General features: G+C 56.0%; 2 protein-coding genes across 2 annotated transcripts in view; one reads left to right on the top strand and one right to left on the bottom strand.

The window, feature by feature from the left end:
- The window catches only part of LOC140399406 (rho guanine nucleotide exchange factor 3-like), a 930,630-nt gene extending 930,410 nt beyond the window's left edge, over window positions 1-220 (top strand). The window contains exon 10 of the mRNA XM_072488985.1: window positions 203-220. Coding sequence (XP_072345086.1) covers window positions 203-220 — 18 coding nt within the window. The remainder of the gene's footprint in view (window positions 1-202) is intronic.
- A 272-nt stretch (window positions 221-492) lies between these two features.
- LOC140399405 (protein phosphatase 1 regulatory subunit 3A-like) lies at window positions 493-10,831 on the bottom strand. Its single transcript, XM_072488984.1, has 3 exons — window positions 6,224-10,831; window positions 1,324-1,373; window positions 493-581 (listed from the first exon to the last, which is right to left on the bottom strand). Exons 1-3 carry the CDS (start codon window positions 7,036-7,038, stop codon window positions 493-495), a joined length of 954 nt encoding a protein of 317 aa, XP_072345085.1. The 5' UTR covers window positions 7,039-10,831.
- Between the last annotated feature and the right edge of the window lie 575 nt (window positions 10,832-11,406).

Genomic DNA, 11,406 nt, shown 5'->3' with positions numbered 1-11,406 from the left:
AGCTGAGAGGGTTAAAGCTGAGACCTGATCTGCGGCCCTCCTTGAAACCTCGTCCAGCACATCTCTGTCTCCTACTCTCGCTGTGGAGGTGCCGGCGTTGGGCTGGGGTGAGAACAGTAAGAAGTCTGACAACACCTGGGTAAAGTCCAAGAGGTTTGTTTCGAATCACGAGCTTGCGAGCACTGCTCCTTCTCTCGGACAGGAGGCGAACCAGGCGTAGGGTTGGAGAGACGGTCTCACCCAAGTCCGGTAAACGGACATTAATGTTGAATATTGGAGAAGCCAGCTGTACATGCAATACCCCTAATCTCTCGGCACTGGCCATGAATCTTTGGCGATGTGATTGACTTGAACTGACCTCAGACATGTTACATCCCATCAGTTCATCAGGTCAGCTCTCTGCCTCATACTCAGGGGACAAGAGGAAGCAGGAGGAAATCCCCTCCCCCCACAGCACCCACCCCCCGTCCCCCCCCCCTCTCAAAACAAACGTCAGACTGAAATTTCACCCCTGGCCTCAACTCTTACCTGCGCAGCCCAATCATTGGGGCTGGTTCCGACGTCAACATTCTTGGTCCAGTCTGAGGAGACAGAAAAATACCAAATTAGAGCAGCGCCAGTGTCCCCCGTGGAGTCTGTTACTCTGAGAGACGGGGCTGCCCCAGCTGGAGCACTGTGTGCAGTTCTGGTCACCATAGGAAGGAAGTGATTGCACTGAAGAGGGTGCAGAGGAGATTCACCAGGATGGTGCCCTGGGCTGGAGTTACAGTTATCAATAGAGACTGGATATGTTGGGGTTGTTTTCCTTGGAGCAGAGAAGGCTGAGGGGGTCCCTGACTGAGGTGGACAAAATTATGATGGAAATAGAAAGGATGGAAAGGAAGAAACGGTTCCCCTGAATGGAGGGTCAGGACTCTGCTGTCCTCCTGTGGAATCGTCAATGGACAGACTGCCTCCTCGATCTGTCCCACCGCATCCAGAAAAGACAGGGTGGGTGAAGATAAACTATTTCCACTGGTTGGAGATTCTGAAACTTAGGGCCAGCCCGTTCAGGAGAGACGTTGGAAGAACTTCTGCACTCAAAGGGTGGTAGAGGTTTGGAATTGTCTCCCACACATAGCAGGTGAAGCAAAATCAGTTGTTCATTCCAAATCTGAGGTAGAATTTTGTTAAGCAAAGATATTAAGGGGTGTGGGCCGAGGGCAGGTATGTGGAGTTAGGTCACAGATCAGCCATGATCTCATTGAATGGCGGGACGGGCCCGAGGGGCTGAATGGCCTCGTGTTCCTCTGTTTCTAGAACATTGGTTAATGAGCTTCTTACCTTGTCTGTCCCAGTCAGTCTCCTCCAGATCCTCATCCTGCTCCCTGGACCTACAACACATCGAACAGCTTGGTGAATATACCGTGGGTGTTGCCTTGGAGATCCCACATCCCAACGTCTCCACAGCGTCGAGCTCTCAATACCCACCCATGATGGAGTGTCCCTGCGCCCGAGCTGCCAGCAGGCGGGGAGGGGCAGGCAGGGAGGGGGTGGGGAGGGCGGGGAGGGGGTGGGACAGGCGGGGAGGGGGTGGGGCAGGCAGGGAGGGGGTGGGGCAGGAGGGGAGGGGGTGGGGCAGGCAGGGAGGGGGTGGGGCAGGTGGGAAGGGGCGGGGCATGTGGGGAGGGGGCGGGGCAGGCGGGGAGGGGGAGGGGCAAGTGGGGAGGGGGTGGGGCAGGTGGGGAGGGGGTGGGGCAGGCAGGGAGGGGGCGGGGCAGGCATGGAGGGGTGGGGCAGGTGGGAAGGGGGTGGGGAGGGAGTGGGGCGGGTGGGGAGGGAGTGGGGCAGGTGGGGAGGGTACGGGGCAGGCGGGGAGGGGGTGGGGCAGGTGGGGTGTGGCAGGTGGGGAGGGGGTGGGGTAGGGAGGGGGCGGGGCAGGCAGGGAGGGGGTGGGGCAGGCAGGGAGGGGGTGGGGCAGGTGGGAAGGGGGTGGGGAGGGTACGGGGCAGGCGGGGAGGGGGTGGGGCAGGTGGGGAGTGTACGGGGCAGGCGGGGAGGGGGTGGGGAGGGGGGTGGGGAGGGGGCGGGGCAGGCGGGGAGGTGGTGGGGCAGGCAGGGAGGGGGAGTGGCTGGCAGGGGGGGCCAGCGGGGGGGGGGTGGGGGGGCGGGGAGGGGAGAGGGGCCATCAGGGAGGGGAGTGGCAGGCGGGGAGTGGATGGGGCTGGTGGGGAGGGGGTGGGGCAGGCGGGGAGGGGGTGGGGCAGGCGGGGAGGGGGTGGGGCTGTCGGGGAGGGGGTGGGGCCGTCGGGGAGGGGGGGGGCTGGCGGGGAGGGGGAGGGGCAGCCGGGGAGGGGGAGGGGCAGCCGGGGAGGGGGAGGGGCTGGCGGGAAGGGGGAGGGGCAGGTGGGAGGGGAGGGGCCGGTGGGGAGGGGGAGGGGCCGGCGTGTTGTCACTGTGAGTAATCCAGAGAGCAGTGATTCAGAAATTCTAACTATGACCTCGGGGCCTTTGCCAATTGTCATAAAAACCCATCCGGTTGACTAATGCCCTTCAGTGAAGGGAATCTGCCGTGCTTACCCCGCCTGGCCTACATGTGACCAGCAATGTGGTGGGTATTTTGGGTGGCATGGTGATTAGCTCCGCTGCCTCACAGCGCCAGGGATCGGAGTTCAATACCAGCCTCGGGTGCCTGTCCGTGTGGCCCCGGCATCGATCCAGGCACCAGAAACGCCAACGGCAAACCCAGCTCTGCCGACCCGGCAAAGTCCTCCTCACTAACACCTGGGGGCTTGTGCCAAGGTTGGGAGAGCTTCTCACAGACTGGTCAGCAACAGCCGGACATAGTCACACTCACAGAATCACACCTTACAGAGAATACCCCAGGCACCACTGTCCCCATCCCTGGGTACGTCCTGTCTCACCAGCAGGACAGACCCAGCACAGGGGCAACAAGAACAACATAGCACAGGAACAGGCCCTTCGGCCCTCCAAGCCTGTGCCGTTCACGTGTCCTATCCAGACCAACCGCCTGTATCCTTCTATACCCCGTCTGTTCATGTGCCTGTCCAGATAAGTCCTAAAGGTCGCTAACGTATCTGCTTCAACCACCTCACTGGGCCGTGCATTCCAGGCCACCACCACCCTCTGTGTAAAAACCGTCCCCCGCACATCTCCACTGAACCTTTCCCCCCTCACCTTGAACCTGTGCCCCCTTGTAATTGTCATTTCCGCCCTGGGGAAAAAGCCTCCAACTGTTCACCCTATCTACACCCTTAATAATTTTATAAACTTCTGTCAGGTCGCCCCTCAGCCTCCGTCTCTCCAGGGAGAACAATCCCAGTTTATTCAATCTCTCCTCATAGCTAATACCCTCCATACCAGGCAACATCCTGGTAAACCTTTTCTGTACTCTCTCCAAAACCTCCACGTCCTTCTGGTAGTGCGGTGACCAGAATTGGACACCGTATTCCAAATGTGGCCGGACCAACGTTCTATATAACTGTAATATAATCTTTGAGCTTTTATACTCAATACCCGATCCTATGAAGGCGAGCATGCCGTATGCTTTCTTTACCGCCATTTCCCCCTGTGCTGCCACTGTTAAGGATCTGTGGACCTGCATGCCCAGATCTCTCTGTGTCTCTGCTCCTGATGGTTCTGACATTTATTTTATAGCTCCCACCTGAATTGGATCTACCAAAATGCATCACCTCGCATTTGTCCGGGTTAAACTCCATCTGCCATTTCTCTGCCCAATTTTGCAGCCTATCTCTATCCTGTTGTATTCTCTGACAATCTTCACCACTATCCGCAGCTCCTGCAATCTTAGCATCATCCGCAAACTTGCTAACCAGACCCACCTCCAAGTCATTTATATACATTACAAAGAGCAGAGATCCCAGAACTGATCCCTGTGGAACACCACTAGTTACAGACCTCCATTCAGAAAAACACCCTTCCACTGCTACCCTCTGTCTTCTACGTCCAAGCCCGTTCTGAATCCATCCAGCTAGTTCACCCCTGACCCCGTGTGATTTGATCTTTTGCACCAGCTAGCCATGAGGGAACTTATAAAGTCCATGTAGACAACATCCACAGTCCTTCCCTAGTCAATCATTTCTGTCACCTCCTCAAATAATTCACTCAGTATACAGTCGGGAGGGTGTTGCCCTGGGAGTCCTCAACATCGACTCTGGACCCCATGAAGTCTCAGAGCTTCAGGTTAAACATGGGCAAGGAAACCTCCTGCTGATTACCACGTACCGCCCACCATCAGCTGATGAATCAGTTCTCCTCAATGTTGAACACCACTTGGAGGAAGCACTGAGGGTGGCGAGGGTGCAGAATGAACTCTGGATGGGGACTTCAATGTCCATCACCAAGAGTGGCTCGGTAGCACCACCACAGACCGAGCTGGCCGGGTCCTAAATGACAGAGCTGCTAGTCTGGGACTGCAGCGGGTGGTGAGGGAACCAACAAGAGGAAAAACATAGTTGACTTCACCCTCACCAACCTGCCTGCTGCAGATGTATCTGTCCATGACAGAATCAGTAGAAGTGACCACCGCACAGTCCTTGTGTATCTTCACATTGAGGATCCCTCCATAGTGTTGTGTGGCACTACTACCGTGCTAAATGGGATAGACTTCGAGCAGATCTAACAACTCAAGACTGGGCAGCCAGGAGGCCTGTGGGCCATCAGCAGCAGCAGAATTGTATCAACCTCAATTTGTAACCTCATGGCCCGGCATATCCCCCACTCTACCATTACCACCCAGCCAGGGGATCAACCCTGGTTCAATGAAGAGTGCAGGAGAGCGTGGCAGGAGCAACACCAGTCATATCAAACAATAAGGTGTCGACCGGGTGAAGCTACAACACAGGACTAATTGTGAGCCAAACAGCATAAAGAGCAAGTAATAGACAGAGCGAAGCAATTCCACAACCAATGGATCTTATCTAAACTCTGCAGTCCTGCCACATCCAGCTGTGAATGGTGGTGGACAATTAAACAACTCACTGGAGGAGGAGGCTCCACAAATATCCCCATCCTCAATGATGGAGGTGCCCAGCACATCTGTGCAAAAGACAAGGCCGAGGCCTTCGCAACAATCTTCACCCAGAAGTACCGAGTGGATGATCCGTCTCGGTCTCCTCCGGAGGTCCCCAGCATTATTTAGGCCTTTTCTCATTAGAACGGAGAAGGATGAGGGGCGACTTGATAGAGGTTTATAAGATGATCAGGGGAATAGATAGAGTAGACAGTCAGAGACTTTTTCCCCGGGTGGAACAAACCATTACAAGGGGACATAAATTTAAGGTGAAAGGTGGAAGATATAGGAGGGATATCAGAGGTAGGTTCTTTACCCAGAGAGTAGTGGGGGCATGGAATGCACTGCCTGTGGAAGTAGTTGAGTCGGAAACATTAGGGACCTTCAAGCAGCTATTGGATAGGTATATGGATTACGGTAAAATGATATAGTGTAGATTTATTTGTTCTTAAGGGCAGCACGGTAGCATTGTGGATAGCACAATTGCTTCACAGCTCCAGGGTCCCAGGTTCGATTCCGGCTTGGGTCATTGTCTGTGCGGAGTCTGCACGTCCTCCCCGTGTGTGCGTGGGTTTCCTCCGGGTGCTCCGGTTTCCTCCCACAGTCCAAAGATGTGCAGGTTAGGTGGATTGGCCGGGATAAATTGCCCTTAGTGTCCAAAATTGCCCTTAGTGTTGGGTGGAGGTGTTGAGTTTGGGTATGGTGCTCTTTCCAAGAGCCGGTGCAGACTCAGGGGGCCGAATGGCCTCCTTCTGCACTGTAAATTCAATGATAATCTATGATTAATCTAGGACAAAGGTTCGGCACAACATCGTGGGCCGAAGGGCCTGTTCTGTGCTGTATTTTTCTATGTTCTATCACAGATGTCAGTCTCCAGCCAATACGATTCACTCCGCGTGATATCAAGAAATGGCTGAAGACACCGGACGCTGCAAAGGCTCTGGGCCCTGACAATATCCCGGCAATAGTCCTGAAGACTTGTGCTCCAGAACTTGCCGCACCCCTAGCCAAGCTGTTCCAGTGCAGCTACAACCCTGGCATCTACCCGGCAATGTGCAAAATTGCCCAGGTGTGTCCTGTACACCAGAAACAGGACAAATCCAACCCAGCCAATTACCGCCCTGTCCGTCTACTCTCCATCATCAGCAAGGCTTTACTCAAAACTCTGTTAACTGACAGGTGACTCCCTACCTCGAGGTGCAAGGCTTCAGGCAGCTCTTGAGGGGTTTGAGTTCTTCCTCGGCTTCGCTGAAAGCTTTGGGTGTGGGGCTTGGCTGCTCCTTCAGCTTGCAAACCACCGAGTAGTTCTGCCCACCATTGTTGGCCCAGTAGACGGCGTCCGGGGTCTCGTAGCGGACCACAAACTCGATGCGGGCCCCGTCGTAGATGGTGGGGGCTGCGAAAGAGAGGCGGAAGCTGAACTGGTCGCTGGTCCCGTCCGAGGAGCCGGCAACGTAATCGGCCGGGTGGTCATAGTGGGTGCTCCAGCTGTCCAGCGTCGCCCTAACGTACACCGACTTCTGGAAGGACAGGTTCAGGACCCTGACCAGCCCGTGGACACTCAGGGGGTCATCCTCGATGGGCTGAATTGACTCCACCTCTACCTTGTCCTGCTGGATGCGGTCCAGGAGATGGGCCTGAGTGGCTGGCAGGATGAACGCTGGGAAAATGAAGAAAGGGGAATGGGGAATCTCTTTGTGAACATTCAGCTCCAGGGCCCCTGGGGACTCTGGGAATGGAAACTCCTCAAAATATTTCACCTCCACCAAGTCCAGTCCACAGGTGTCCGCAAAGGAGACTTTCCTGTCCAGGGAAGGGTCCTCGATCTCCTCCGAGCAACAGGACCTCTTTCTCGGAGTAGGCGAGGACCTGGGAATCAGGTGCACTCGGTAGGCATCGTCCTCCTCCTCCTCCTCCTCCACATCTGCCACCGCTCCCTGGCTCAGAGTCTCGGGCACCTGCAGCAAGGCAGGGACCAGAGAGGAGGGGTCCGGGAGGCTGCTCATTGCACAGGCAGCAGGGGAACTGCCGCAGTGAGAGACCCCAGCCCAGACCCACCGAAACAGCTTCTGTCACCGAGACCCCAGCCCAGACCCACCGAAACAGCTTCTGTCACCGAGTCCCCAGCCCAGACCCAGTTAAACAGCTCCTGTCACTGAGAGACCCCAGCCCAGACCCAGTTAAACAGCTCCTGTCAGAGAGAGACCCCAGCCCAGACCCACCGAAACAGCTTTTGTCACCGAGACCCCAGCCCAGACCCACCGAAACAGCTTTTGTCACCGAGACCCCAGCCCAGTCCCAGTTAAACAGCTCCTGTCACAGAGACCCCAGCCCAGTCCCAGTTAAACAGCTCCTGTCACAGAGAGACCCCAGCCCAGACCCAGTTAAACCGCTCCTGTCACAGAGAGACCCCAGCCCAGACCCACCGAAACAGCTCCTGTCACAGAGAGACCCCAGCCCAGTCCCAGTTAAACAGCTCCAGTCAGAGAGAGACCCCAGCCCAGTCCCAGTTAAACAGCTCCTGTCACAGAGAGACCCCAGCCCAGACCCAGTTAAACAGCTCCTGTCACAGAGAGACCCCAGCCCAGTCCCAGTTAAACAGCTCCTGTCACAGAGAGACCCCCAGCCCAGTCCCAGTTAAACAGCTCTAGTCACTGACAGACCCCAGCCCAGTCCCAGTTAAACAGCTCCAGTCACTGACAGACCCCAGCCCAGTCCCAGTTAAACAGCTCCTGTCAGAGAGAGACCCCAGCCCAGTCCCAGTTAAACAGCTCCTGTCACAGAGAGACCCCAGCCCAGTCCCAGTTAAACAGCTCCTGTCACTGAGAGACCCCAGCCCAGTCCCAGTTAAACAGCTCCTGTCACAGAGAGACCCCAGCCCAGACCCAGTTAAACCGCTCCTGTCACAGAGAGACCCCAGCCCAGACCCACCGAAACAGCTCCTGTCACAGAGAGACCCCAGCCCAGTCCCAGTTAAACAGCTCCAGTCAGAGAGAGACCCCAGCCCAGTCCCAGTTAAACAGCTCCTGTCACAGAGAGACCCCAGCCCAGACCCAATTAAACAGCTCCTGTCACAGAGAGACCCCAGCCCAGTCCCAGTTAAACAGCTCCTGTCACAGAGAGACCCCCAGCCCAGTCCCAGTTAAACAGCTCTAGTCACTGACAGACCCCAGCCCAGTCCCAGTTAAACAGCTCCTGTCACAGAGAGACCCCAGCCCAGTCCCAGTTAAACAGCTCCTGTCACAGAGAGACCCCAGCCCAGTCCCAGTTAAACAGCTCCTGTCAGAGAGAGACCCCAGCCCAGTCCCAGTTAAACAGCATCTGTCACAGAGAGACCCCCAGCCCAGACCCAGTTAAACAGCTCTTGTCACTGACAGACCCCAGCCCAGTCCCAGTTAAACAGCTCCTGTCACAGAGAGACCCCAGCCCAGTCCCAGTTAAACAGCTCCTGTCACAGAGAGACCCCAGCCCAGTCCCAGTTAAACAGCTCCTGTCAGAGAGAGACCCCAGCCCAGTCACAGTTAAACAGCTCCTGTCAGAGAGAGACCCCAGCCCAGTCCCAGTTAAACAGCTCCTGTCAGAGAGAGACCCCAGCCCAGTCCCAGTTAAACAGCTCCTGTCAGAGAGAGACCCCAGCCCAGTCCCAGTTAAACAGCTCCTGTCACAGAGAGACCCCAGCCCAGTCCCAGTTAAACAGCTCCTGTCACAGAGAGACCCCAGCCCAGTCACAGTTAAACAGCTCCTGTCAGAGAGAGACCCCAGCCCAGACCCAGTTAAACAACTCCTGTCACAGAGAGACCCCAGCCCAGTCCCAGTTAAACAGCTCCTGTCAGAGAGAGACCCCAGCCCAGTCCCAGTTAAACAGCTCCTGTCACAGAGAGACCCCAGCCCAGACCCACCGAAACAGCTCCTGTCACAGAGAGACCCCAGCCCAGTCCCAGTTAAACAGCTCCTGTCACAGAGAGACCCCCAGCCCAGACCCAGTTAAACAGCTCCTGTCACAGAGAGACCCCAGCCCAGTCCCAGTTAAACAGCTCCTGTCACAGAGAGACCCCAGCCCAGTCCCAGTTAAACAGCTCTTGTCACTGACAGACCCCAGCCCAGTCCCAGTTAAACAGCTCCTGTCACAGAGAGACCCCAGCCCAGTCCCAGTTAAACAGCTCCTGTCACAGAGAGACCCCAGCCCAGTCCCAGTTAAACAGCTCCTGTCAGAGAGAGACCCCAGCCCAGTCCCAGTTAAACAGCTCCTGTCAGAGAGAGACCCCAGCCCAGTCCCAGTTAAACAGCTCCTGTCAGAGAGAGACCCCAGCCCAGTCCCAGTTAAACAGCTCCTGTCAGAGAGAGACCCCAGCCCAGTCCCAGTTAAACAGCTCCTGTCACAGAGAGACCCCAGCCCAGTCCCAGTTAAACAGCTCCTGTCACAGAGAGACCCCAGCCCAGTCACAGTTAAACAGCTCCTGTCAGAGAGAGACCCCAGCCCAGACCCAGTTAAACAACTCCTGTCACAGAGAGACCCCAGCCCAGTCCCAGTTAAACAGCTCCTGTCAGAGAGAGACCCCAGCCCAGTCCCAGTTAAACAGCTCCTGTCAGAGAGAGACCCCAGCCCAGTCCCAGTTAAACAGCTCCTGTCACAGAGAGACCCCAGCCCAGACCCACCGAAACAGCTCCTGTCACAGAGAGACCCCCAGCCCAGTCCCAGTTAAACAGCTCCTGTCACAGAGAGACCCCAGCCCAGTCCCAGTTAAACAGCTCCTGTCAGAGAGAGACCCCAGCCCAGTCCCAGTTAAACAGCTCCTGTCAGAGAGAGACCCCAGCCCAGTCCCAGTTAAACAGCTCCTGTCAGAGAGAGACCCCAGCCCAGTTTCAGTTAAACCGCTCCTGTCAGAGAGAGACCCCAGCCCAGTCCCAGTTAAACAGCTCCTGTCAGAGAGAGACCCCAGCCCAGTCCCAGTTAAACAGCTCCTGTCAGAGAGAGACCCCAGCCCAGTCCCAGTTAAACAGCTCCTGTCAGAGAGAGACCCCAGCCCAGTCCCAGTTAAACAGCTCCTGTCACAGAGAGACCCCAGCCCAGTCCCAGTTAAACAGCTCCTGTCACCGAGACCCCAGCCCAGTCCCAGTTAAACAGCTCCTGTCAGAGAGACCCCCAGCCCAGTCCCAGTTAAACAGCTCCTGTCACAGAGAGACCCCAGCCCAGTCCCAGTTAAACAGCTCCTGTCACCGAGACCCCAGCCCAGTCCCAGTTAAACAGCTCCTGTCAGAGAGAGACCCCAGCCCAGTCCCAGTTAAACAGCTCCAGTCACTGAGAGACCCCAGCCCAGTCCCAGTTAAGCAGCTCCAGTCACAGAGAGACCCCAGCCCAGTCCCAGTTAAACAGCTCCTGTCACAGAGAGACCCCAGCCCAGTCCCAGTTAAGCAGCTCCTGTCCCAGTTAAACAGCTTCTGCTGCTGCTGCTATCTCTGACAGACCCCCAGCCCAGCACCAGTTAAACAGCTCCTGTCACAGAGAGACCCCAGCCCAGCACCAGTTAAACAGCTCCTGTCACAGAGAGACCCCAGCCCAGTCCCAGTTAAACAGCTCCTGTCAGAGAGAGACCCCAGCCCAGACCCAGTTAAACAGCTCCTGTCACAGAGAGACCCCAACCCAGTCCCAGTTAAACAGCTCCTGTCACAGAGAGACCCCAGCCCAGTCCCAGTTATACAGCTCCTGCTGCTGCTGCTATCTCTGACAGACCCCCAGCCCAGTCCCACATTGAGAGCTGCTACTATCGCTGAGAGGCTCGCAGGCTGGTCCCACTCGAACAGCTGCTGGTGATGCTGCAGAAAACATGAAGATTAAATAAACCAGGGATCACTGCATTGGTAAAGGGACAGCACAGCCCAGACACAGCCAATCAGACACAGCCAATCACAGACAGCCAATCAGAAACAGCCAATCACAGTCAGCCAATCAGAAACAGCCAATCACAGTCAGCCAATCAGAAACAGCCAATCACAGTCAGCCAATCAGAAACAGCCAATCACAGTCAGCCAATCAGAAACAGCCAATCACAGTCAGCCAATCAGAAACAGCAAATCACAGTCAGCCAATCAGAAACAGCCTATCACAGTCAGCCAATCACAGACAGCCAATCACAGTCAGCCAATCAGAAACAGCCAATCACAGTCAGCCAATCAGAAACAGCCAATCACAGTCAGCCAATCAGAAACAGCCAATCACAGTCAGCCAATCAGAAACAGCCAATCACAGTCAGCCAATCAGAAACAGCCAATCACAGTCAGCCAATCAGAAACAGCCAATCACAGTCTGCCAATCAGAAACAGCCAATCACAGTCAGCCAATCAGAAACAGCCAATCACAGTCAGCCAATCAGAAA

The sequence above is a fragment of the Scyliorhinus torazame genome, chromosome 22, assembly GCF_047496885.1.
Source record: "Scyliorhinus torazame isolate Kashiwa2021f chromosome 22, sScyTor2.1, whole genome shotgun sequence".
Classification (NCBI taxonomy): domain Eukaryota; kingdom Metazoa; phylum Chordata; class Chondrichthyes; order Carcharhiniformes; family Scyliorhinidae; genus Scyliorhinus; species Scyliorhinus torazame.
This window is presented reverse-complemented; position numbering and strand designations above follow the sequence as displayed.

What these genes read in the sequence shown, in the direction of transcription:
- LOC140399405 (XM_072488984.1), bottom strand. Translation starts at nt 7,038, where the DNA reads ATGAGCAGCCTCCCGGACCCCTCCTCTCTGGTCCCTGCCTTGCTGCAG. An exon ending in CTGAAGCCTTGCACCTCGAG is followed by an intron (nt 1,374 to 6,223) that starts GTAGGGAGTCAC and finishes GATGTGTTGTAG; the next exon opens with GTCCAGGGAGCAGGATGAGG. An exon ending in GACTGACTGGGACAGACAAG is followed by an intron (nt 582 to 1,323) that starts GTAAGAAGCTCA and finishes CTGTCTCCTCAG; the next exon opens with ACTGGACCAAGAATGTTGAC.